At 42.1% G+C, this 27,743-nt stretch overlaps 1 protein-coding gene across 2 annotated transcripts; it reads right to left on the reverse strand.

Annotated features, from left to right (window-relative positions):
* Window positions 1–1,683: 1,683 nt before the first annotated feature.
* On the reverse strand, window positions 1,684–27,743 carry cpped1 (calcineurin-like phosphoesterase domain containing 1). Of its 2 annotated transcripts, XM_086099363.1 has the most exons (7): window positions 27,557–27,743; window positions 25,810–26,028; window positions 15,993–16,165; window positions 14,438–14,563; window positions 14,221–14,347; window positions 8,287–8,380; window positions 1,684–4,088 (listed from the first exon to the last, which is right to left on the reverse strand). In XM_086099363.1, the coding sequence occupies exons 1-7, from the start codon at window positions 27,618–27,620 to the stop codon at window positions 3,770–3,772; spliced, it is 1,122 nt and encodes a 373-aa protein (XP_085955489.1). In that variant the 5' UTR covers window positions 27,621–27,743; the 3' UTR covers window positions 1,684–3,769. The 2 variants fall into 2 exon arrangements, with proteins under 2 accessions (XP_085955489.1, XP_085955490.1); XM_086099364.1 differs by lacking the exon at window positions 8,287–8,380 and having other exon boundaries at window positions 27,557–27,738.

The following is a 27,743-nucleotide window of genomic DNA, read 5'->3' on the forward strand; positions in this document are numbered from 1 at the left end:
TGTCAGTGAGAAGGCGTTAAATGTATAGAAAATGGTTTGCGGCACAATCCCCTCAAATTAACCGTAAATCATTTAGACCACAGGTAGATCTTTTAAAGGGATTGTCGCCCTTCCCCAAGCTTTAGCAGAAGATTTGTGTTGTGAAATCTACTCTCTATTCAAACAAAAGGAGCGTCACGACGCATGGAATCAAACAGCCATTGATGGAAAAAGTGATGAACCTCGTATGAATACTTGGCCCCGAAAGCTCGGATCAGCCGCACGGAGCCGAGAATATCCGGCACCCCGTTTGCGCTTGATTCACATCATAAGAACCATGTCTCTGGCTTTCATGAAGAAAACCAAACACTTGGGGTTTGTCCCCTGATGATTTGGTGGGCTCACATAACCCTTCAAAAAGCGTCCTTTGCCCTCCAGTTCGCTCGCCTTCACTTGAATTGTGCACTCTTGTGAGAGGGGGATGGAGAGGGGGGTCGCACTTATACACTCTGGCAGCAGCTAAAAGCTCCCCTATGTTGTTTTCCTTCAGTGAATTGCTAATAAAGGTGCCTAGACTGGATGTTCGTCTGTGTTGGAGCGGCAGGAAACACGGCAACGGGATCGATAAACACCTTCTAGCTCTCATCAGCCACAGAAAGCGTGTCCCGATCGACTGGCACGGAGAGCAAAGGCCAGGTGGCTTATTATGAGCATGTACCAAAATCTGCTGGGGTTTTTTTGGTTTGTTTTTGAGGCCATTTAACTGGCAGTCACCAAAAAAAAAAAAAAGAACATTTGGCCTTAATATTCTTTTGAAGACATAAAAGCAACATTTGGGGGAGGGGGGCGTCTTTTATAGCAGCATTGATTTCAACGGTTTCATTTAAATCTCAGGATTAGCATCGATCTTGCACGATACGTATTGTTTGGACTTCAAGTGCATCCGCTCCAAGCGGACTTTTGTGTCTGTCTGGAAAAAGCTACAAAATAAATGGATAAAGTGACTTGGGAGAACATGGACACGTTGTCATGGTGGCCACCATTTGGGGAACAGAATCGAGGAGGCGAAGCTTTCAGAGCCAGCCATGCTTGCGTGTTCTGGAAAGGCCACAGACAAACTGTGACAAGAATACTTAAAAAAAAAACACCCAGATTGGATGGTTTGGATGATCCTATCAAACATTGCATTCGGACTGAAGAGTTGTGTTCTTTGAGCTTGAAGCCATTTTCATGAAATGCATAAAGAAATGCATGTGAGGTGTCTTTCTTCAGGCCAATGTTGAAGTCAAAATACTGAGCAAAATAAATTCATCTGAACATTTTTCCAAGATCTACTAGTAATAAGGAATCAAATTACAGTTGGTGACTACTGTCTGAAAGCCAAGCGTGAGACGGCGCACCTCTACTGATGTGCTACAAGCGATTATTTAGTGAACCACAAAAACATGGTGCGGTTGTCAAGGTAAAAGCCACAAACGTGAGGGAACAGTCGAGAATAGGAAGAGTCGATATTTTGACAAGCTGTTGGCAATGATGGATTGCTTCATTCACTGACTCCAACCCTTGCATTTCAGCAACAGAGACTCTCCATGCTTCGCTTTCTGGCAACAGGTACAAATGAGATTCTAAAACTAATTGAGTATCATTGTTGAACAATTTCTAAATACGGTATGTCGTGCATAAAATGACAGTGTGCAGCAGCAATCACATTAAAATAAACATTTATTATAAAAATATCACCTGCTGACATTTTTGGAAGGGAAGAGACAGAAAGTGTCAGTTTTGAAATCAGGTCAGAGTGATGCTGATGGAAAAAATATCACCAAACCAAGCTGACAGTGGCTGGACACAAATAAGGCAAAGTACACTCTTTTCTGGTTGTTTCTCCAAGACACACATGATGTGTTGCTTAAAAAGGTTGCCATGACAACTATCGCAGCACGTCTGGGTGATTGCGTGAGCCCTTCCGCACGCATAATAGAAGCGAAATATATGGGACTCGCAAAAAAAAGCGCTTTTTTTTTTGTTTTGTTTCAGCACAGTCATATCCGGTGGACTGCAACGCGGCAAGATGGATTTCAGCTTTGACTCCGCGAGCGTCAAATGACGCGCAAGCTAAACGAAGTGTTTCGAGCAACCAAAATTAGATTTTTTTTCACACTTTCATGCACCCGTAACCTGATAGCATGATCAGCAGTTTATGCGGTTACTACAGTGGACAGTTCAAAACTGTTCAAAGTTCAAAACTGTCCACTGTAGTAACGGCGGCCCCTGAAAGAGTGAATAAACAAAGTGGAGAGGTGAGGTGCAAAGTGTCAGATCTGACTCTGTTTTCACAATCTTGGGCTAAAATATAAGAAATGTCATTGTAATCCTCACCGTGGGAAAACAAATGAATTTGGGAGGGATTATTTGCTCAGAATGCGGGAAGAAGATTTGTACAAGTACAGATTTGTACGGGAAAGATTAGTACAGATCAGTGGGAAACAAACAAACTCTTCTAAATCCTTCATGGTGACTGGAGAAGAAGAAAGGTTATTTTTTTTTGTTCCCAATAGAGAAGATTAAAAAAAAAAAAGGATGAAATCAAATTGTTCCTGCTTTTTGTATGAGCACTCTTCAAGCATATATGAGTATTATATACGTGCTAAACATTTGAATCATGTGTAATAGCATCTGAAGTTATCATAATCGTGCACAATTTAAAAAAAAAAGCATAATCTCAATGCCGCTCTTAACCCCTAGGGGGCATCATTGCATCGATAATTCTATTTCTTTGGAATTTCACCACAGTCGCATTGGTTGACATTCACGTGACTTACAAATTGGCTTTGCGCATGAAAATGATTGACATCAAAAGCTGCGCAACCATGTTCATTGTAGCTGCACTTCACATTGCCAAAACATTGTTCAACGTGTGTGTTTATGTTGTATCGTGTTCATACTGAACAAAAAAAAAAATCCCTGCAAAGAAAAAAAAAAAATGGCTGTCAAACTGTTGTTTTCACTGTGTACAATTTACTTGTTTGAAGTTTCCAGACATAGAGGTTGGTAGTTCAATCCCAGGCGGGCCATCGCGACATTTTTACTTGCTGTGTGGAGTTTGCATGCTCTCCTTGTGCCTGCGTGGGTTTTCTCCCAGAATTCCAAGAAAATGCACGGCAGGTTAATGGAACACTCTAAATGACAGGTGTCAAAGTTAAGGCCCGGGGGCCAAATCTGGCCCACCACGTCGTTTAATGTGGCCCTCCAAAAGAAAATCACGTGTGTCAACTTGCATGATCCTTGCTAAAATCTGTATCAAAATGTCAAATTGTCATGTATAATAAATGATATTTTGCAGCAATTTTGTTACCCTGTTTACAATCACTTGAACAATAATTGACTCTTGCAGTTGACTGATTTCAAAACTAGTAATGCATTAAATTTGGTGTGTACAAGTAGTAATGCGTTGAGACAACCTTTTTTTGGCTTCACTGTTGACCCTCTGAAGGAAGACGTAACTCCAAAGTGGCCCGGGGCAAAAATTTGTTTGACACCCCTGCTCTAAATTGTCCCTAGGTGTGATTTTTGTTCATTTGTTCCTCTGTGTACCCCCGCCTACTGCCCAAAGATATCTGGGGTGGGCTCCAGCATGCCCGCGACCCTCGTGAGGACAAGCGGATTTAGCAAATAGATGGATGGATAATCGTGACAGTTTTATCCTCGAAATGATTGTTATCACCAAATCTTCTAAATCCGAGCGAATCGGAAAATGACCCCAAGTCCTGAATTGAATTGCGTTAGACATTCAGCTGCAATAGAATGAAACTGTGGATAGGGTAAGATTCATGTTCTTGCATTTCATTAGAGAAAAAAAAAATGAATCGACTTGGTAGACCATCATGACTGCAGGAGCTTCTGGAGATCCTCGTCCATCCCCCCCATTCGCATCCGCTCCAGGCTGTGGTAGCGATGGACCACGCGGTCGGCCGTCACCACCACCACCCTGACGCCGTGGGCGTCCTCGCCTAGCTGGCAGCCGATGGCCGAACTCACGACCATGTCGAGGCCGCCGTGGCATCCGCCAGCATTCCGATGATAGTGGCCGGAGAAGACCGCCTTCACTCCTGGAGCGAGAAAGGTGGAAACAGGTCTTGAGAAGACTTTTTTTTTTTTATTCTTTATGGGTGCTTATGTTCTTTTGACATCTGCCGAGAAATATCACTTAGCTAGGTTTTCACAGTGCCATTTGATTCAAATCACGTCCGACCTTGATGTCCTCAAGCCATCCAAATGACAGTGGGGGGGCGGGGGGGGGGGGGGGGGTTGAAATAAAAAAAAAAGAAATTATTAACACCTCAGAGCACAACTGCCCAAAGTAAGCCAACGCTGGGTGACTCAATGCTACATTGTGGAGATTTAAATAGCTCACTTCGAAGTACAAAGTGTGCTTAAAACGACACCCTGCTGCTTTATTTCTTTGGTTAGTGATGTTGACTTGAAGCTCTCTCAGCATTGGGCGCAATTATTAATCACTACTAAGACAGAGGAATGGTACGGACAGAAAAGAAAGTGGGAGGGGAAGAAAGTTACAAACGAAAGATCGCCCAGTCTGCCACTTAAATATTCTAACAAACAGAGACGCGCATTAGGCGGGGGGGGGGGGTTCAATTTATTTTCAATTACAAACAACATTCTCATCGGAGCCACGCAGGTTGGCTCAGACCCTGCAGCGGCGGCGCCGTGTCACCGCGGTGTAATCACTGACCGCGCAAAATTATGTGTGCAACAAACTACTTTGAACAAAGGGCTGACATTTTTTTGTTTATGTGTCTAATTTTTTTTTTCCCCTGGTGTTCTGCAGGGACAAGTACGTTCATTTTATGAATACTGAAAAGGAATGATTGCTGTCTCAAGTGCTTTCAGGACAAGAATGAATTTGGTGAGCTCGGATTTGCCCCAAACGAACACATCGAATTCTTTTTCGCAAAAATAAATGAAGTGCGTGAAAAATACCGGCACGTAGCGTGTCTGCTCCTGCTTCTGAAATTCGAGTTTCATTCAAAGACTAAATTGCCCGGAGTGGTCAATGTGATTTTCATTCAATCAAGGATCCGTTTCTTCACCCACTACCCGAATGAGGACACGTGTTGTAGAAATGAGATAAATGGGTTTAAAAACATCTTGATTGAAAAACTACCGTATTTTCACGACTATAAGGCGCCATTAAAAGTCTAAAATTTTCTCCAAAATGGACAGGACGCCTTATGATGCGGAGCGTCTTGTCTATGCGCTGAGTTCCAAAACCTGACTGACAGCCGACACGCTGTTTATATAGAGAAAAGGCGGAAGTGACTGTGGACAGGCATGCGGCAAAGAAGTCGGCCAATCAGTGAAGGGTGGGCGTGTATATATACATATATGGAGAGAAAGAGAGAGAAAAGGCAGACGTGAGTGACAGGCATGCGGGGAAGCAGTCCGCCAATCAGTGAAGGGTGGGCGTGTAAGTGGACGCTAAAGGGACGCTACAAGCAGGTACCAACACCTGTATAGAGTGTGGCTATGTGCATTGTTGCAAAACAACTTCGGTTTTGGTTTCTAAGAACCCCCGAAAATAAATTCTACAAAGAGACACGCCAACGAAGCTCAGTTCAAACTTCAAGCCATCGGTTATGCTTTTGGCATGCGTGCCCATCTCACAGCAGCGGTGAAAAACCAAGTCAAGCAAATGAACTCTGAGCTTGCCGTTATTCCCGGAGGCTTGACTAAGGAACTCCAACCGCTGGACATCGGCATCAACCGGGCGTTCAAAGTAAAGTTGCGAGCGGCATGGGAACAATGAATGATCGATGGCAAACACAACTTTACAAAGAGTGAGAGGCAGCGCCGGGCGAGTTACGCCACAATTTGCGAATGGATTGTGTCTGCTTGGACGAACGTGTCTGCTTGCACTGTTGTTCGAGTTTTTGGCAAAGCCGGCATCATTTCTGTGGAGCCACATGGCAATGAGAGTGACTGACAACGAGAGGGAACACGGCGTTTTTGATGGATTACCGGTACTTGCACAATTGTTCAATTCTGATGCAGAGGATGAGGACTTTGATGGATTTCTGGGTGATGATTGATCGAAAAACGTGAGTACATTGTATGATGGCTAAATAAAATACAACGGAACTCCGTTTTGCTTCGTTGCCTTTTTAAAAACGTGTTTTTAGCTTGTATCTGTATGTCTTGGCATGCTACCGTATGCTACAAGCTAACGTGTTTTTAGCGTGCGCGCATGCATGCCGTATGTTTAAGCTGGCGTATGTTTTACCACTTTAAAATTGCGCCCAATAATACAGTGCGTTTTGTCTATGTGTAAAATACAGAAATAGCACCCATTAATGAGACTGCGCCCAACCATACGGTGCGTCGAATGGTCGTGAAAATACGGTACATATGAAATGATAACACCAAAAAAAAAATAAAATAGCCAAAAATGAGGACCACCTGTCAGTCTACTGCATGACCTGTCCCGAAAATAAAGACCAGGGATCTCCCCCTTGTGCAACGAGTGCTGACACTCTCGCATCAGCATGATGAAATTGCTCTGAATCATCATGTCCGCCACTCTGCATAATCAAACAGCCCCGAATAGGAAGGTGACCTAATTTACATGAATCTTGCCACACGAAGCGCATGCGATGGACCATTAAAATGATGAATCAGCAACAACGTACCAACAATGAAGCCTGTATTGACAAAACTCAACTGTATTTGTTGAGCACTTTAAAAGAACCACCGCTGTATACCAAGTGCTGTACACAGAGCAAAAATAATCCATCTATCAATAAACAATAAAACAAATGGAGACAGAAGAAAGCACAAAAACAGGACAACTAAAAATTAAGTCTCATGCTGAGTCAAAAGCCAAATAATAAAAATGAGTTTTAAAACAAGTTTTAAAGGTGGGCAGTGAGGGGCCGTGCCAAATGCTCAGCGGGAGGTCATTCCAAAAAAAAAGGTAACAGCAACAGAAAAGATTTGAAAAAAAAATAATGCGTAGCCAGTGAAAGGATGCCAGCGTAGGAGTTATGTGCTCCCTCTTACGAGTACCAGTCAAGAGGTGAGCGGCAGCATTTTGGAGCAACTGGAGACGCTTAATGGAGGATTGGCTGACCCGCGTGACAGTAATCCAGCCCCAGCACGAATTACGGTTTCAAAGTGCCGTTGAGAAAGAGACAGTCAAACATAGGTTCACAATTTACATGTCAAACGTTCAAACTACACTACAGAGAATATTATGAAGTATAAATATTGCAAATAGTCAAAGCATCCGGAATGCTAGGTTCTGCATACTCCAACATCGTTTTGTAGTTCACAAACAAGTGTTGTTGTTGTTTCATCGGGTTCATCATGCCAACAAAGAAAGCATGTGGGAGTGTGTAAGCGTGCGCATGTATCGATGTTGTCTGCTGACACATCATCTTCAAACCATCGCATGAAGGCGCACACAATTCAAGGTAGACTTTATACAGGACAAGAGGCACCGCGGGGATTTGATTTACAGTATTTGATTTGCACTGCACATAATATTTCTATCGTCAGGAGGGAGGTAAAACTGCTCAGCCCTAGCAAGCATAACAAAAGCTAATTTAAAACTAGAATGGCACTCAGTCGAGAGCAGGCTTGTGTTCATGCAACCTGGGCCAAAGACATCATTCTCGTTTCGAGTCGACTTTCCACTTCACTTTTTATCATTGAGTTGATGAGTGCTCTGGAATTTGCAGTCACTCTGAAAAAGCTACATAGGCTGCTTTCATCTACGGCAGGATTGAAAGCCGCACAACGGGTGGCCTTTGAGGCTTTGCTGTAGGTTGCCGCTGCCTCGAGGTTAATGACGGCCGGCCCCCTTCGCGGAAACTAACCTTGATTTGACAAAGAGACAAAATATGAAACAACTCATTTTACTCCGCCCCAGCATAAGCGGAATACGGCGATTTTTGTGCATTGCTATGAAACCGCCCTGCGGTGCAGTCAGTTGGGTGCGAGTGACCCTCTGGAACTTCAAACCTTTAAAACGCTGTATTCAGCCGAGCTACGGCAAGGTTAAAAATTGCTCTCGTTCACTGACGATACCATGAAACCCCTCCCCCAAAACACAATTAAGTGATGTGAAATACGCTATAAAACCGTACCCTGTGTATGGTTCTTGCTACAGGGTGATGCAAGTATGTGTATCCGGAACATTTTTTTTCTTTCTGAGCTACCCGAATGAAAACATGCACACGCTGTGCTGAGAATTCCTCATCTTGTCTGGGTCTCTGTGGAAATCCTATTTACCTGTAAGCCACAAAACAGTCCCGCGTCTTTTGTGCTTTTTTTTTCTTCTCTTTGATGATAAAGACTCCCACGTGGTGACTGGCCTTTGCTTTAACTAGTGGGGGGGGGGGGGGGGGTGTTTGTGCATTCAGGGGGGGAAGAAGAAAAAAAAAAGTCCAGAGTAAGCAGCCAGAATACCGAAAACATACAGAAAGCGAAGGGAGAGGGGAGGGCACTACATGCAGCCAAATCAAATTCTCCGATGGTTGAGACATTTCACATAAATGAGCGCAAACTACATTTCAAATATTAAAATGTACTTTTCCCAATGACTGTTGTCACGTGTCGGGCTGATTGTGACCATGTATTGCACAATTGCTGAGTCTGTTTAACTCATTCACTCCCAAAGACGTTTTTAAACGTCTTTTCAGACAATGAGTTATAATAATCGGAAACACTCTTTCCTCTCCGACAATGGCTTCCAAATGGCAGGCGAGATTAAAGGAAGACGCACACAAAGACAAAAGAAACAACCTTCATGCATCTAATTATGTTTGATACTTACGATCGCTTCTTCAATGTGGCCTTTTTAATGCCTCTCCCTTTCATCTGATGGTCACTGATTTGCAAGCGACCAAATGGGATTTGCTAATTGCGCGCTGAGTTTCACACAACCAAACAAGCCGCCTTGTGAGTGTTTACAGAAGAAGCCATTTTACCTTTAGCGCTGCCCTCCTCCTACGAAGGAGCCATTGTCATCAAAGTGCGGCGCAATGATTAGAAATCTAAAATGATGTTTTGTTATTTGCATGACAGAGGGATGCAAAATGATGTCGCGAGGCATCTTCCAGCCGCAGCCTGCCATAAATCACCGCCGCCCATCAGTCATCACCGAGCGTCCGTTCCCGACTGTATGTCCTCCGGTTACACACAAAACACCCACACGGACACACAAAAAGGGGCTCGGGAAATCATAAAAAGTCTGTATGACGTAGATACCTTTGGGCCATTTGGAACATGGTCATGAATGCTCCTCAATTTACTCAGTGATCCAAGTTTTTTTTTCTTCTACAAAATGGATGTTGTGGGACTCTTAAAAAGACATAACAAACAACATTCATAAAATCATACTGGCACCTGATAACTATGATTTGAATTGATTCATTAATTTATGCAAAATTACACTTTACTTACCCTGGGCACATAATAAAATGTAACGTTATTAATTAAAACTATTACCATAGCTAATTTATAATTTTTTTTATTGAGGATTCATTGAAAAAAAAAATCAATTCCTGAGTAACTGGTGCACAGTGTTGCCACATTGACTCTGAAAAAAAAAGTAACTTTATTACTTTACTGATTATTTGCTTTAAAAAGTAAGTAAGTTAGATTCCAAGTTATTTTAATACTTATACATTCAGTCAATAAAAAATGCTGCCTAACAAAAATGACACCCGGTTTTGCCACTTACCGTATTTTCCGCACTACAAGGCGCAGTTTCAATGAACCGCCTATTTTAATACCGTTTTCATAGATCGGGCGCACCGCATTATAAGGCGCATAGTATAGAAGCTACAATTGTGACTGTAGTTGCGTTATACATCCACTAGATGGAGTTACGCTAAAGGGTATACAATACAGCTTTATTTATATAATGCTTTCACAACCGCTGCAGCTGTCACAGAACATTAAAATACTACATCCAAGAAATGAGACTATTGATCCATACAAAAGGTGTATCGGATTAAAAGTCGCTTTTGAGAAAATTGAATGCTTTTAGGTGCGCCTCATAATGTGGAAAATGCGCTAATTGGTCCATTCTGTCAAATAAACAGACGGCACACATGAGCAATTCCGAACGCAGCATTTCTTCCAAAGTAAGTACTATGAAGTATGTGGGAGTGGAAATATTCCGACAAGTACAATTCATCAAAAAGTGACTTTCGTAAACGGAACTGAGTATATGTAGCGCATTATGATCTACCTTTGACTTCTAAATGTATCAAGGGCACGAAATTGAGCGGCACATGGTCTTCTAGCACAACCACGTCCTTCGTTCTCCCATTCACAGTTTGAGCTGTTCGATATTTGCAGAGGGAACGCTAATGTGATCCACTTTTAGACACATTTTCAAAATGATGTCAGGTAAAGGGACAGCCATTTCATTTATTGGCCCACAGGCTCAGGGCTTCATCATCGCTAATCTCAATTGTTGCTCGAAGCATGAGGACACAACAAGATACGCTACTTGATGTGCTCCGAGATACTCTATGGCAAAAAAAAAAACCCCCATTGTTCAGCCTCATCATTAAAACAATGGGGTTAAAGGCTTAGCTGTGGCCTCTTATCAAATCCCTGCTGGGTGATAAATGTGCCATCCCCTTTTGAAAAGTGGGAGACCCGCGCTGATAACGACACCCAGCGAGAAGAGAGTGAGCGACAAAGGAAGCGAAACAGAGATGCGGGCAGAACAGAACATGCCTTATCTTGGCCACTAATTGGCTAAGATACGTCCTGCTCTATAGCCACGAGTTATATTTGGGAATCCCGACGACTGAGGTCACTCGCGCCCTTGTTCCGGTTTTGTTTTTACTTGTCTTGTCAGACTTTCTGTCTCGAAACCACGTTGCCTGTGCTTCGGATGATGGAAATATTCCGGAGGAGGAGTCGAAACTCTCAGAGGAGGAAGTGAAAGGTGGGGTAGCGGAGGGCATAGAAATCTAATTACACTCCTCCGTCTACTCTACTGTATGGCGAGAGGAGCGGCTGAGAGCACTAGTGGGATTCCCGCTACTCCATTTGCCTCTTGAAAAAGACACGCCGCTCCCCAGCCACGGGGGTTTCAGTGCTCATCAAAGAGAAGTGGATCAAACCTACTCGACAAATATGACAGTAAACTTTTGCGCACGTCCTACTACTTCTGCTTGCGGCAACAAAACCGCACACGGCTAAAACTGCACGCGTTGCACTGAGAGGTTTTAGTGGAACAACAGTAAAGCCTGGGGGAGCCTTATTTACAATGATTACAGGTGCGATAGCGATGCGGCAGCATTGAAAGCGCCCTCAGGAACAATGGAAAGCTTCCTTTGGGGTCATTCGATCAAGTCGGGAATGACGCCGACAAACAAAACTGGCGGTTGACGCCAACTCTAACCTCACACTTTCAAGACGTAACCGTCCAATCCGTCTGGAATGATTCAAAGTTTACACAGGAACACATGGCCATGAAGCGCCACAAAAGGAAAAGCCAAATTTAATATCATACAAATTACGGTCACACCCCCCCCCCCCCCCCCTGTCCCCCCAGTAAGTGCTTGTGCAATTAAAAAAAGGGACTGTGCGATGCTTTACGAGCCCAACAGGGGGTGATAACGCAGAAGCGGCGTATCATTAATATGAGCTGGAATGCAGTCAACGGTCCCATGTTGTAAACGCTCACTTCCGACGAGCCAGACAAAGACTAATTGGTGCTGTGCCGTCTTTCGATGTGCGGCTGTGGTTGCCGAGATCAAATATAGAAATTCGCCCGAAAAATTCATCAAGCATGGAAACATGAACAACTTGCGACACAAAGAGAGATCGATTTTTGTTTTGATTCTTCATGGAGGGAGCTTAGGAGAGATAACAGAGATGAATTAAAAATACAGATTGATCATTCTGTTTGCTGGGAACTATTTGCTGCATGAAGGATTTGAACTTTTACAGGAAGACTTCTAATTTAGATCTGCCCTGAAGATTTTACTCTTTAGCTTGTTATAGAGTTGTTTACGTTGAGTTAGACAGTCCTGATCTCTTTCGAGATACTGCCCATGACTGCAAAAAGAGTCCTAATCATCACATTTTGGTCTCGTGATACGATCAAACTCTGCGTTCTACTCTTGAGCTTCAGTCCTCCTCCGCTAAATGGCGGCAGCTCACGAGACAATCGCCAGCCACCATCAACCCGCATTGGTTTCCTTGCAGTAGAAGGAGAACAACAGCCGGTGGCAGTGATGCGCCATGAAGCGAGCGTTGCCTGCTGCCAAGAACTGTTATGTTTTTTTGGGGTTTTTTTTGTGTGTCAGCACACGAACATGTCAACATCACACATACGGTGCAGTAAAGTGCCGATGGGACTTGATTACTTTTGCGCAGCAATTGCACAAATGCTATTATCATTTATCTTCAGGAATATGTGATGGTGTTTACCGGATGTCACAATAATTAATCCAATCAAATATTTCACTTAACCTCGCGGCGCCACGACAGAAAACAATCAGAGGATGTGAGTAAACAAAAGATGCGAAAACATCCATTTCTCCCCTTAAACACGGATTGAAAATGCATACTTGCCCATTTACCGCGACTGCAAGTATATGCCCATACCTGTACAGTCATCAATATTTATCACCATAAGTACTGCGGCGAAGTATTACATGTCCGACAGCATATGCCCTGCATGCAGTATGAATGTACAACTGCTGTCAGGATCGGTGTGGATGACAAAAGACGCATTTAACATCTGCGATGCATTGACGGTCATTCCCAGTGTTTTTGCGGATGCAAATGAGTGTCGCCTTTTGAATCATACACGACAGTTTGTTCGAAAGAGATGTAATGCAAGAGAAAGGGTCACCCAACCAAAATGGGGTAACATGGTTAAATACATGCGGACATAATGGATGGGTAATTTCATTAATACTCTTTCCAACAGTCACCTTGATGAATGATTGAGAAAGTGCGTGTGTCTGTATAAGAGGCCCCTGTCAATCAGCCGTGTCAAATTGGCCCAATTGTGTGACGAGCAAGTGTGTGTATGTGTGCCACGTCAGGGACTTGCTGTCCTTGAGTGTTCTGTAGCAAATCCAGAGTGTTATAAGTTCAAAAAAATGAATTTGAAGGAGGAATGACTATTCAGAAGCCATTATTTAAATCAATTGTGGCCGTACTGTGTGTGCAAAATAATCCTCTTGTATGGTTTAAGCTGTGTATGATTCCTCTGGGCAAGGAATCTTAAGTACGTTACAGTTTAGATATGATGGGCTGACAAAGCTAAAACGCTACAAAGTATTAAGACAATAAATTTTAAACCACCATACAGATGTCTAAAAATCATCTTTAAAGTATATATATATATTTTTTTTTTTTACTGAATGAAGCAGTGGTTTACAGGAAGACTTAGCTGCGTAATTTTGGCAGGCACCTGGAAGCCAAAGAACAAAACGATAAAATCATTCTCAATGAAGTTTCCTGACGACACCGTGAGAGGCCAGCCCGGGCGCAATATGGCCCCGAAAATCTAATTGACAAACACTGACTTTGCGTTTGCACGGCAAAACTGTTTCACCACAAAAAGGCACACTGATCCACCACATTGGTTAAAAAAAAAATATATATATATATATATATATATTTTAAAAAAAACATTACTACCGTATTTTCCACACTAAAAGGTGCACTGTATTATGAGGCGTACCTTCAATGAATGGCCTATTTTGTAATTTTTTTTATAAATTTGGGTGCACCGCTTTATGACGCAATTTACAATGCATCCACTAGATGGAACTACGCTCAAGGAAACGCCAACAGAACGATCAGATGTCAGTAAAATTGATTTAATAAAGCAGCAACACAGGTCACTGAACAAACAGCAAGTTATAACATTGATTCGTTAAGGTTTTTAGGTGCGCCTTTTAGTGCGGATATTACGATAAGTCGTTGAACATTACAACCAACTTGCCAAGCAGTCGACATTGATTTGTCAAGTAGCTCCTTTTTGTCCGCAAACATGCCATTTGCATGGCACATCGGTGGACATGCACTTTGAACTACGATAGCCACAAAAATAAATAAATACATACATTTTAAAAAATGAATTCATCCTGACCAACTCAAAAAATAATAAATAAAAATGATTTATAATTCAGCCCTAATGAGAATGAGCAGAGTACGACATAAAGGAAAAAGTCCTACCAGCTCTCTTAAATCGGTCCATCAGGTTTTGTCTGACTTCCTTCTGGAGGTTAAAGTAGTCATCTTCCTCATCGGGTTTCTTTATGTACAAAGGAATGTGCTGGAACACGACGATGTGTTTGGGTGCCTGAACGGGGGGGGTAAGACAAACTTATGGTGATTCTATCGTCAATTTTATTCGGTCGCTACGAATAAGCGGCGGATGGTGCGACTTTACTGAGGAAGATGAGACTTTGTTCAGCTGCTCATCCAGCCACGTTTCTTGAGCCTCCTTCAACTGAGGGCAGGCCGAAGCGTCGTAGAACAACTGGGAGTTCAGAACTAGGAAGAGGACTCCGCCCACCTGAGACAACAGAATCAACAAAATGATTCAGCCAGTGTTCACAGCAAAGCCTCATTTATTCCTGCTCTTAAACTTTTGTGGCTGCGAGCGGACTGAATCAACACCACCTCTTTTCCACAAGACGCGAGAAGTCAATTGATCACCAAGGTTATTGTAGTTCGCAAAAAGTCATGAAACAACTGAAGCTAAAGCCGAAATGTTTTTTCTTATATATGTATAAAACTAACTAAACCTACCAATAAGCAAAAAAAAAAAAAAAAAACCCATTTCGTTTTCATCTTTTTATTTCTTTATTTTATTTTATTTTTTGGTAGTTATTTCGATACTGCTCTCCATCTAGATGAAAGAAGGAAGGTCAAACAGTTTGAGAATTGTAGTCGACTGTACTTTCGTCCACAATACTTTGTGACCTTTTGGCACCGAACAAATAGTCCATCTGTAAAAAAAAATAATAATAATAATAATACCAAAACTAATTAAAAATGACATTAAAATGAAACACTATCAGAATTTTTTTAAATGAATAAACTTGCAGTAAAAACAAATTAAAATTAACAGTTTAGAAAAAAAGTCACAATGAAATAAAAATGAATTATGATGACGAATCCAAAACTTTTTTAACCCAGTTCCGACAGTCAATTAAATGATTAGATCCATTGAAAAAAAAAAACTTTTTAACACCAGAAAATATCGAATATTCTAAAAACGCCGGCAGACGTTTCCACATTTTGTTGTGCAGCGCAAACCAAAACACCGAATTCCAATTCCAAACGTGCGCTATCCTTTTTTCCCCGCGTTTCATTTTTCTCAATAACCGCTCATTCAATCACCTTAGAACCATCAGTTCGACTCGCCGGCGAGCAACGGAGGAACAAATTGATAGACATTTAAATGTCATGTTGATGATGTCGGCTAATCTGCATTTTGATAGCTCAACAGCCAGCGGAGAGGTACAAGTGCAGACAGCTCATTACGTTTCCGCGCAAGCACAATTAACAATTTCCACTGAGTGTCAAACCGAAATGAAGCCTTCATTAACCCCAAAGACGACAAAAATAGCACAAATTATAATCTAAAATCAGGAACTGGTGATAGTGGAATAGATGCGACATGATAAAGCGCTGTGTGGTTTTAAAAAAAATGTACATTGAGTAGATCAAATTAGAACTATTACAACCTCAGGATTCACTGTCGATGTATCAAAAATAAATTCCGTCGAAATGATTCAACATCCATTTGAAATTTACATTTCCAAAATCGAGTCGGAACAAAATAGACAATCCCTAACATAACTCACCATCAGTAATTTGCAAGTGGTCACTTTTTTTAAATGAAACGTGCAATTTTTAAAAAATGGGTGTGAAATCATTTTGACCGCAACTGTACAAAATATGCTGACTTAAATGATATATGAGTTGCAATTGCTTACCCAGAAGCTGAAATAGTCATCGCCCCATTCACTGCAGTACTGCTCGACTGTTCTGGGGGTAGGGGTGTTTCCGAGGTCATGGTTGCCGCTGACGAACACGAGTGGGATAGAAGGGTCCGTCCCCTTCAATGCCGTCTTGAGATCTCGCTCTTGATCCTCCCTGAAAGGGGCTCCTGCAGATGAAATAAATGGCTTGTGTGAACGACATCAAACGTGACAAAATTCTAAAAAAAACTTCCCATTAGGAGTGGGAAGTAAGTAAGAGTTGACTCGCGGGGAAAGAACTATTTGACGCTAGTGATGTAGGCCTCAGGATTGATTAACTGGCCTGCACAACACAATGATACGTCACCGTGGTTGCTAAAGCCAAACGTGGCGTGATTCATTTTCATGGAAGATTTCCACGGTAACCTTGGTAAACCTGGACTGAATGGAGTTTGTAGCTTGGTGTTTTGCCAGTGTCTTTATCAAGACAGACAAGGCTATGTTTTACTCTAACTTAATGCACTCCAGTGAAAGTGAACCTTGGAAAGAGATCTAGACGTGTTTTTTGTGAGCTACCCACATTACCCCATAAAATCCAATTTCTATGCATTAACACTCAATATGTATAACAGCACAAGGTCTGCCGTGGGGTGGAGAGGTCTATAATAGGTTTTCTGAGCTGAGCAGAGTGCAGGGTTTCTTTTTTTTGTTGTTTTTTGGTGAGCGTTGAAAAAGACGGTGTGTTTTACACGTTTTCTTGAATGATTAATAAAATGCATCCATTTATTTAGGTAGCCATAAGACTTAAGAAAAAGAAAAAAAACGAGTTATAGCTTTGTGAGAACGGGCCTTGTAGGTAGTGGACTTACTATTGTCCAGCTACCGTATTTTCCGCACTATAAGGCGCTTCGGAGTATAAGACTCAACTTCAAAGACTTCCTATTTTTTTTCTCTTTTCATATATGCGGCGCACCGCATTATAAGGTGCAAAGTCAAGAAGCAACAAACGTGGCTGCGGTTGCGCTATGCATCCACTAGATGGAGCTACACTAAAGGGAATACAATACAATCCAGCTTTATTATTTATAAGACGCACTGTCGGATTTTGAGAAAATTAAATGCTTTTAGGTGCGCCTTATAGTGCGGAAAATAGGTACTCACATTCCTACCTATGGATCATTAAGAGTCTTCAATCAAACGAACAGATCGATTGTGTGAATGTGAGTACCCCCATGAAGATGCAGAACTATGAGTGCTAACCGCTAGGTCACAAAGTTGCTCCCGTAATTAACACGCAATAGTAAAAGCGATGAATTCATTATTTTTATGGGACTTTCAAGCCGATGAGATGTAGTTGTTGATGGGATGCAACATGCTTTTCAGCGCTGTTTAAAAGACAGCATTTACATGCACCGTGTTTCATCTGACCCGTCTGTGTGATTGCACCGAAAGTGGCCACTTGTGACTGGATCTCATTTCTGTCCTCCAGGTAAAAAAATATTGAGACTTGGTGCGCAACGAGTGTATACATTTGTGAGCGTACAGTAGGTGATGTCATGGTTGCAGTTACATGAGCACAGAAATTCTGAAGGGATGATGATGATGGCAGGGCTGAAGGGGGCCCAAAGTGCTCAATGCAGGCAATTCGCTGGGAATCTATTAAAAAAAAAGCGCTGGAGGGTTTTTAGTTGGAGGGCTGCAACTGCGCTCTTTGCAGATGATAGGGTTTGTTTGTGTTTGGTTCCACTGTGACCTATAATGATCGCCGGGCCAGATGGCGCATGTGGGGTGCGGAAGGAAATCAAGATCTTCAAGCTGAGCTGGATGTGAACAAGAACCATCTATATTGCACTGTAGGATGTGGCGGATGTTTTTGGCTAGCAGTATCTATATTTTCCCTTTCTTTGGCTCCATACTGATGGCTAATTTTGAGCAAAATAATGAATTTACCTGCACTATGTGACGCAGAGTCAATGGTGTTTACGCGGCATGAGAAGAAGAGCTGAGCCATCTGTGGCCATGAAAAGACTCCTTAAAAATTGGGCTCGGAAAATCTCACTGTTGAGCAAACGGGTCGTTTGTAAAACAAGATGAAGTGATGTTATGAGTTCAGAATTTCTGCTTCTTTAAATTAAGAGTTGAGGATGCCAGCCATGGGTCTCGTACCAAATCCTCTCAGGTTGGTTTTCTGTCTCGCTGACAGACTGACTCTCATCCTAACTCTGCGGATTTATCATTTCACCATCACATAATCTAGCCACTGCTATAATTCCAGCCAGAGAGCAGAGGCCGTCGCACTCATGAAGCGGGAATGGAAGATAGCTCCCGCATTTTACCCTATCACTCGAAACGCTGAGGCGAGTGTTGCACCTGTTAGCTCCGTAATAACCACACCGTGACACACATTTGGATTTTAAGCAGAGCAATTCAACATATTCACTTCGAGTCAGCATACCATGCTGATGTATTGACTACACGGGAAAATAATATTTTTCCAATGCAACCTGTAATTATTGGCAAGTATCTTCCTCACATCCAGACATAGCGCCGTCCACGTTTGCTCTTCTCGGTGTTTACCTTTAAGAGTTGAATTCCTTCTTTAGAAAGTGATCCAAGACATCGTCTACAGCACAGGTGTCAAAGTCAAGGCCTGGGGGCCAGATCTGGCCCGCCACATCATTTTATGCGGCCCGCGAATGCAAACCAAGCATGTCAAGTTCCATGATGCTTGCTAAAGTCTGTAATCAAAATTTTAAATTGTGATATGTAATCCACAATAACAGTAATTATTTTTGACTTCTCATTTTAAAGATAGTTATTCATCAATTTGTTGTGCGCTGTGTATGTACTATCTGGAGGGCATTAAACATTTATATGGTTTCCTAAAATTCATAACGGCCCTCCAAGGTACACCCTAACTACAATGTGGCCCGCGACAAAAATGAGTTTGACACCCCTGGTCTATACCGTAGTTTCCGCACAAAAAGGCGCACCTAAAAGCATTCCATTTTCTCAAAAGTCGACAGTGTGCCTTATAATCCAGCACGCCTTATTTATGGATCAATATTCTGCTTTCTTGGAAGTAGAATTTTCAATGTTCTGGAAAGCGCTTCGTTACAGCTGCAGCGGTTGTGAAGGCTCTATGGAAATAAAGCTGTATTGTATTGTATTCCCTTTAGCATAGCTCCATCTAGTGGATATAATGCAACCGCAGATAGGGCTCTATTAAAAATGGCTGTATTGTATTCCCTTTAGCATAGCTCTATCTAGTGGATGCACAATGTAACTGCAGCCACTATTGTAGCGTCTATTCTCTGCGCCTTATATGTTTTTTTTTAATAGGCCATTCGTTGAAGGTGCGCCTTATACTCCGAAGTGCCTTATAGTGCGGAAAATACGGTAGTTTATGATTGACAGTGTCAATTTCTCAAAAAGAGCAGCTCAGTTGTGTGTGGAGGGGGGGTTCCATCCAACAGGTGTTTGTTTCTTTTTTTAACGGTGTGCTAAGAAGTACAGTAAGCGTGAAGCAGGGCTGGCTTTCGACGGTGCTATCAAGCTACTCTCAAGGTTCTCTGGGAGAGTGAAAGTGAATCGACATCCGTTAAAGCCGCACGCCAGATGGGGTTTTTTGAAGAAGCTGTGGTGCCTTCTGTTTCCTCACACCTCCGGCTGTCTACCTCAAGTACAGCAGTGAATTAACGTGACCAGCTATGAGTCACCCTCATTCAGGAGTCCATTAATCTAAATTTGAGACACCCTGACTCACCTGGCAGGCAGGATGAACAACAACAACAGATACTTTGGGGATAACTGTCCAGGTGCAAAGGACCTCCAAGATATTCTAAAATATAGATGTTACTTCTCGTAACATCAGGTATATGTCTCTCGAGTTAGCACCAGTCTCACGAGATCCGCTGATGTCCTCGTGACTTCATGAATGACAGCTTGCTGACCTCTGACTTTTTTGAGATTGCGTAAAATGTTGGGGAAATTCCATATTTTTCCAATTTTAGATTCATTTTTGAGGTTTCGCTGCCTTGGGGTCAAACACCACAACCAGCGCTAACAGGTTGGCATGATAAATGTTTCTCAACACAATATAGAAAGACGAGTAGGTGCCATCCAAAATTAATCTTGAGCTGTCAATAGTATACGGCATGTTGTGAAAGCAAAAAATAAAAAAATTAAAAAAAGTCTTCCGAGTGTGAGTTTTTGCGAGTGGCGTCAAGTTGATGTGAGAACCGAGGGAGCAGGATCAAACTTGTATTATCAGCAGTAATGCAAAGGCTTCACTGGACTGTAAGGATGAAGAGGGATCTGTGCTTTTGATCTACCAGTCGATCAACATTCCCATCTTCACCCATGGCGCTTTGAAGACATAAAAAAATAAAAATAAATCAAATACACAGATACAAGCGGTCAGAATGAGTTCCTTTCACAGTTCGGAAGACAAAAGTTAGGGTCAGGCTGTTTCTCGCAGCTATCCTTGCAGTGGAAGGAGGAGCACAACCGAGGTAGCAGCTTGGATGCGAATAAAGCCGAAACGTTTCTATTTGATAATTATATTCACGTTACATGAACCATAGTTTCCTTCCACTCTCTCAAATCTACTTAAACCTGAGCTCTTAAATCTGAACATGGATTCTTTTAATCAGTTTGAAAGCGGGAGTAGCGGCTCAGCTCGCTTGCAAACCGTCTGGGATGATCCAATTAGATAACATGCAACAGCCACTTCCCTAAAACCAACCCAAAGTCTCAAAGCCTTTAAGACCTTCACTATTTAAAGGTTCGGACCCATCTCAAACACGTACAGGAAGTGAAAAGTTGAGAAATTGAGAAAGTGTTTTGTGTTCAATTAAACAGACCCAGACTTGACACTGAAATACAGAATTTCCACATTGCGAGATTCATAAAGGTTTCTATTGTACTGCCCCCGTGTGATATTCCGTCTCAGTACTTTTGGAGCGTGCATAATATCTGCCTTCAACTGCATTTATTCGATACAATTTCAGTTTAAACGAGAGGACCCAAGGTAATCAGTACTTCACTTTCATGAGCTTTCCACACAACACTCAGATGCTTCTCCCCACTGTACCGTGGGGAAAACGCCTTACGCATCCCCGGGGACGCCGCGTGAATCCTTTGTAGTGCTCATTAGGACGCGGCTACGTCCACCGTGTTTTGTCTCATTTAATCAGCTCACCATCTCAAACTTCGCAACCACGTTTGTTCGTGTATTCGTCACTCTACTGCAGTCCAGGTCAATCGCTGTTAAATCAAGTACGTGGCATCGCATGTTTGGGAGTGTATCGCAAATGCACTGTCTGCATTACAAAATGATTACGATCGCCAAAAATCGTCCACTTTACACTTTTTGTTTCATATGGGATTCAATTAAAATCAGATATCATGCTTGAGTAGATTCTGTCCGGGTGTTTCTGTGTGCCGTGAGATTGGCCGACGACCGGTCCAGTGTACAGTCGGTCTCTTGCCCCAAGTCAGCTGGGATAGAGAATAGACCTCAAGGTCTGAACTTTTACCCTGAAATGTCCCTTGCATGCGGACCTCTTCAAATTTTAGACCAGCCAATTCTAGACCAAGTCTGAAAAGACGTTTAAAAAACGTCTTTGGGAGTGAATGAGTTCTTTGCACCACTGCCTTGTACATGATACAGCGCACACTGCAGAATTCAGAAACTGGTGTGTGTCAATACCACCTTGTTTTTTTTTTCATTTGCGTTAACAGTCTAATTGCACAAGTGACATTCTAATTTCAGTTGGGTCAATAACATTGGAGAGAGGACGTCATCACATGGCCTCAACTCGATCCTTTGGATACACTGAAAAGACAGATGAGAAGCAGGGTATCCCAAAGGAATGTTTCTGCCATTAAACGACAGACGTCAAAATAAGGGATGAGATAGCAGCTGTTTACTCAAGATTGAAGACAGAAGTGAAGATGTCAGATTGAGCCAAAGGAGATATACAGAGGGAAATATGTGAGAACAGGAATACAGTTGCCAATTTCCTGTCACCAAAAAGGCAAAGCGGCAGTCACAACGGTGGCTGACAGCTCGCGTCCCCTGGCCACCACCCATTCAGTCTGCAATGCAAATAGTTTCAGGGGAACTAAAGCACGGTCAGACAGCCATCAACAATAAAAACCTCCTGCTATTATACTGTTTGGAACTGCCATATTTCCCGGGCTACAAGTCACTCCTGAGTATAAATTGCACCACCCTTAAAATGCATAACACAGAAGAACCCCCCCCCCCCCCCCCCCCATAAAACGCACTGGAGTATAAGTCGCATTTTATGGGGAAATTTAGTTATTCAGATAGCGATAGCATAAAGAATATGCTAATAAGTTTACCAAACCACCAGTGTCACTCCAAATCACTAAATCCAATGAAATCTTTATATAACCTCTGTGTCACTTTTAAAGAACTCCGCGAACTCCAGAGGTAGAAAGTGCGGCGCTTGCTCTTCTACGTCGCTTACGTCAAAGTCATCGTCAGTTGTTTTTAAATCAGTGACCGCCAATGGGGAAAGTATCAACTCAGGCATAGAGCACCCTCTTGTGGTTTAATGTGAAAATAATGTGAAATGATATGATGTGTTAATCATTTCACACAAAAGTCGCTCCAGAGTGGAAGTCGCAAGCCAAACTATGGAAAAAAAACTCAACAAAAGCGCCATTTGTAATCCGGAAAATACGGTACTCGTATAATGCGGAGGGATACAGAGTACATTGCTTTGGGACTATGAGCAGTTGACGAACGATTTCATGTGTATAGGATATTAAAATGCAAATAGTTTGCCTAACTTTCAGGTGAAAATGAAAGAAATGAGAGTACATGCAGAGAGGGCGAGAGAGACAGACGGATTCGCCTCTCGACTCATTTTTTGTGTCCACGGCTCAGGGCCAGATAGGCACCTTGTGCTTGGGCTCTCATTATTATGCAAAGGAGGTTTGCAGTGGTGGATAGCTTGTGGCTTTTTGTTGTTGTTATTGTTTGTCGAACACACAGTTCCTAAACCTTTTAGTTATTTTTTTATGACTTTATCTGTTGTTGGGCGGTGGAAAGAGAAAGATTCAGGTTAGCAGGGTGGAAAAAGACGGTTGACGGTGGTTTGAAACAGCTTCTTGGCTCGGTTTGATCATCAAATTGGACACCTGGTAAATGGCCGAATTTGAGCTTACCTTATTACAGTGATCCCCCGCTATTTCGCGGTTCGTTTATCGCGGATTCAGATTTTTTTCAAACATATTCATAAAAAAACAAAAAACTAAATTTAAGTTATTTTTTTTTCATATACATGGAGTACAGTACTGTATATGTTGCTCTATGTGACTCGCTGTTGTTTTGCAGCTTCTCACGGACTGTTTGCGGACTTAACCAAAAAAAACAAAACTTTTTTTTTTACCTGTATATGTTAATTGGTCGCTACTTTGCGGATTTTCGTTTATCGCAGGTGGTTTTGGTCCCCATTAACCGCGATAAACGAGGAATTACTGTCGTGGAACATTTATGATATAGACAGTCTCATGACAAATTGAATGTTCAGCTGGATACATCATAGTCGTCGCCCAACTATGCATTTCTACTTTGGCCTTGAGCCAGATTTGAATGGATGACGAATGTACAGAGCAGTGATCACAAGATGTATTCACTCTTCTAAAAGTTAAACACAATGTATGCTACTGTTATCTGAGATTTTTTTTAAAAAACTGTCAGGAACTTTTTTTTTTTTTTTTCCCCCTCAACGGTAACCAAACAAAAAGCACAGCAAATGTGGCCTGATCAAAAGCCGAAATCTTATTCAGAATAGAAACCAAAGCTTCCAGAGGATAGCCGGGAGGGCTGTGCTTTTTCATAGATAAATATCAGCTGCTGTCATGAGGGAGGATGTTGTTTACAGACTGGCTGGGGAAACAGAGCAGGCTCAGGCTGGAACCTTCTCTGGCATGGAATATCTCACATCACTGAACCATCGCGTCGCCTAAACACAGATCAGTTAATTTCATCGGAACAATGCAAGCGAGAGAGCCTCGCAATAACACGAATCCATGCACTAATACTGTACATAAAAGTGCATATATGTACGGCTTATCTTTTAATAAGGCCCAAGAGGCTTTCACTCTCCGCAAAACAATTTCTCCTCGAAACAGCCCTGCTTGTTACCATTACTGGTATGAAAGACTTGACAGAATTTCAAATTAACCGGTTGACCTTATTATTTTGGAAAACGCTTGATGTCAAGCAGGCCGACAACACAAAACACATGAAACAAAACAAATGACAAAATGGGAACGCAGATCAGTGAAAGCACAGCTTGTGTTTTGAAATAGTTAACCGCTCTGGGCAATTTGGCGGAGTCATTTCAAGCGCTATGAAATAGGTGCTGCGTTTAGTTAGGCCGCCCGAGTTCCCGGATGATGCTCTTGGGGCCGCTTGAGGATCGTTTGCTCAGACTAAAGGACTACCCCGAATTGAAACTTACGCCGCTGGCATCTGCGAGTTGACATCAAGTCTTCCAAAATGAGACCAGTAATTGTCAGCTACTCTATTGATACTAGCATCACTTTTTTACTGTCCAGACGTCTTCACATCCACCTTGAAGGATTTTTCGCCTCTGCGTATTGCTGTTAATATGAGGATGTACTCTTCGAGTATCTTTAGAATCCTCACATGTCCAATCTCACTTACTGTACAGAGGCAACATATTCCGATTGACATACAAAGTAGGAACTATTTTTTTTCTTTGTGTGTGTAATGAAGAGTAATCTGCCGTGTCTATGTTTACATAGTCGTGAAACAATATTCTGTGACCCTCTAAAGACCAGTCAGGATATGCAAAATTAGCTGGCACTCAAGAGGTTCTCCTTTTGGGAAACGGCTGGCATTTAAACAGTTAATTGGCTTTTTTTTGGAGGGGGGGGGGGGGTTCCAAAATAGTATTGTCAGATGATCTTGAAATGATTAACTGTTTTTGTATCACAGTTTGCGGCATATTCACTGTTCAAACTATAAATAAAGTTGTTGTTTTTTTTGTTTTTGTTTTTTTTTACTTTTTCTTTTAAACTATCAATCCCCTACAGCGCTTCTGGAAAGTATTCACAGCGTTTCAGTTTTTCCACATCTTTGTTATAGCTTCATTCCAAAATGGAATCAATTCATTTTTCGGACTCAAATTTACACACACAACACCCCACAACGACAATGTCAATTTTTTTTTTAAGATTCAAATTAATCAATCTCAACTTTAATGACAGTTGTAACAAGTGGTGGAGTTCTCTTCTTGTGTCATTAAACTGATTAACCCTGGGGAACCCAAGAACCCTTTTCTTCTTTGGAAAATTATGAATTTTACATTAAATGACTGCTATATGTTCACTAAACACCAAAATATATGTTTTTCCAAATATTTAATGCTTTAATCCAAATTTAGGATTAGGGGCCAAATTTGACCCTTTGGGATTTAAGGGTAGCATTTGAGTAGCAGAATTTATAGGGGCCAAATTTGACCCCGTGGGTTCTCCAGGGTTAAAGCCCGGAGAACCCACGGCAACTGTGAGAATCATTTAATACCACTTCCACAAGGGGCGACAGAATTAGATGCGCCACACGCTTACTTGCGCAAGCAACATGGTGCATTCAGGGTACTTTCACAAAATTGGGAACTTTAAAGCACACTGCGCCGTCCTACACATTCATCGTATTTCTTCAATGATAACGTTTTAAAGATGGGAGAGATGCCAAAATCAAACACGGGATTTCAATTCTTATTCCAACCCTAAAGCAGGTTGGGTATAGTTGCTCCATTTTTACCTGGCATGGCGTGGACCAAGTCGCCGCACAGCACCATAAACCTTGGCCGAGGACGCAACTGGTTCATGGCTTCCACCGCTTGTTTGGTGAGCTCAACTTCCTCACTCCATTCATCTCCTCCACCTTTGCAGTCGCCCTCTCGCCATGCCTTCATCAGGCCAAGCTGGGGGTCTGCAGCCTGGATGAAGTAGAATGGGCCCGTCCACTCATGCTCGATATCTACAAAGGAAAAACGTTTAAATAAAATAAAAATGAAGACATGTTTTGGGAGCAAATCAAATCAAACGCAAAACCTAATAATCTTTTTTTTTTTTTTTTTGTTATTCAAGGCTTCTGGTTAAAACTTGTACAATAAATAAATGCTTGAATTTCCGATACGGCAACTGTGAGAATCATTTAATACCACTTCCACAAAACATTGCACACTATATTCTAGCATGCAGACACAAAAGCTGCAGGTAAACGTGAGCGTGTCCAGAACGACTCTCTTCTTCCATCATTCATTTCATTTCATGTCATGTACCTGGAGTGACAGACTGCTGCCACTGTGAAGCATCTGCATGCAAGAACTTGTACTTAAAGAGGACATGCAGTACTGTATTACGGTATGGAAAGTTGCCTTTTTTATAGCTTTGTGTTCAAATAGTTGAGTCATAAAAGTGCCTGCCCACCAACCAAGTGTGAAACTGAGTAGGCGAAAATCCAGAGCAATTTTTAAATTGGCTGTGTAAAGGGTGCCATCATTCCTGATCCTTCGGGTACTGTTGACAAAAGCGGGTTCAAAACATGTTCGGATTTTGATTGTGGGGAAAAATGCACTCTCTCTCTGTTAAGGCACAAAGTCATCCTTAAAGTTAATGAAGTTTGCATTGTATGTAGGTTTCCTGACATAACTATCATCGTAATAAACATTTTGCACCACAAGCCCAATTTGAATTTTAAAACATTTCAAGCCAATGGACGTCTACATTTGCTTCCCTTCACACAGCAGCATATTCAAATCATACAGAGAAACATATGCAGAAGCTTTTGCACTCTACATGTGAGCACATTTCTTTTATAGAGCTGCATGGGGATCTCAAATTAATCCTGCAAGCCTTTTGTTGCTCCGGGCGCAATTTATAGAACAATGGCTCTCTCTGTAGTCAGATATATGAACTATTTTACCGACAAAGAGGAAGATTAACACACACACACACATACACACACGGACTCTGGGGCGACTGTAAAGCTCCCTTGATAAACTGTACACATCTTCAAACACAAATCGCAGAATCGTCCCATATGGCAGACGCTGAACTCGAAAATGAGTATCATCTTCATTTGAGATTGAAGCACAAAACTTCGGCATTGGTAAATTCTTGAGATTACTTTGCACGTCCTTCTACCAGCAAATTCCGAACTGAAATTATATGTCTGAATTAACATACAAGTAGTTTGAACAGCTTTGATAGGTATTCCGTTTGATTGTCCCATTTCTTAATTTAAGAATGGCTGCGCTGAAACATTTCAGTTTCAGTTCCTTTTTCTCATAACAGTTGCGAGTCACGTCTCGGTTTTAAATGTATCAAAAGTAGATTAAACACAAAACACCCGCCGAATGATAAATTACTCTGTATCGGAAGTTCGACGTTAGTTAGTGTTTTACGCAACCGGCGACCTCAACTCAGTATAATGGAACGAGAGCTAAATCGTTAGCCTCCAAGTTTCGTAACCGGTGCTAAGATTGCTAACGTAAACAGAGTACCTTCACTGAGTCCAGTGAATGTCCGATGATTTGCCCGGAGAAAGATCTCCTCCGGCCCAGCCATTTGATTTTAGAATTGTTCCAATCCGGTGTTATTTGCCAAAGCAGCCTCCCGTCACGGTGGTTGTCCGGCTGCTGCTGAAGCTAACCGGGGTGACTATCGGTGATCGATTACAATGCCTGTTTC

Source organism: Hippocampus guttulatus, chromosome 19 (genome assembly GCF_054856545.1).
Source record: "Hippocampus guttulatus isolate MCC_2025c chromosome 19, RoL_Hgut_1.0, whole genome shotgun sequence".
Classification (NCBI taxonomy): Eukaryota; Metazoa; Chordata; class Actinopteri; order Syngnathiformes; family Syngnathidae; genus Hippocampus; species Hippocampus guttulatus.

Coding starts and splice junctions, on each gene's coding strand:
- cpped1 (XM_086099363.1), bottom strand. CDS start 27,620: ATGGCTGGGCCGGAGGAGATCTTTCTCCGGGCAAATCATCGGACATTC. Junction 16,166..25,809: donor CTTGGTCCACGCCATGCCAG/GTAAAAATGGAG, acceptor TTTCATCTGCAG/GAGCCCCTTTCAGGGAGGAT. Junction 8,381..14,220: donor GGACCGATTTAAGAGAGCTG/GTAGGACTTTTT, acceptor CCCCCCCACTAG/TTAAAGCAAAGGCCAGTCAC.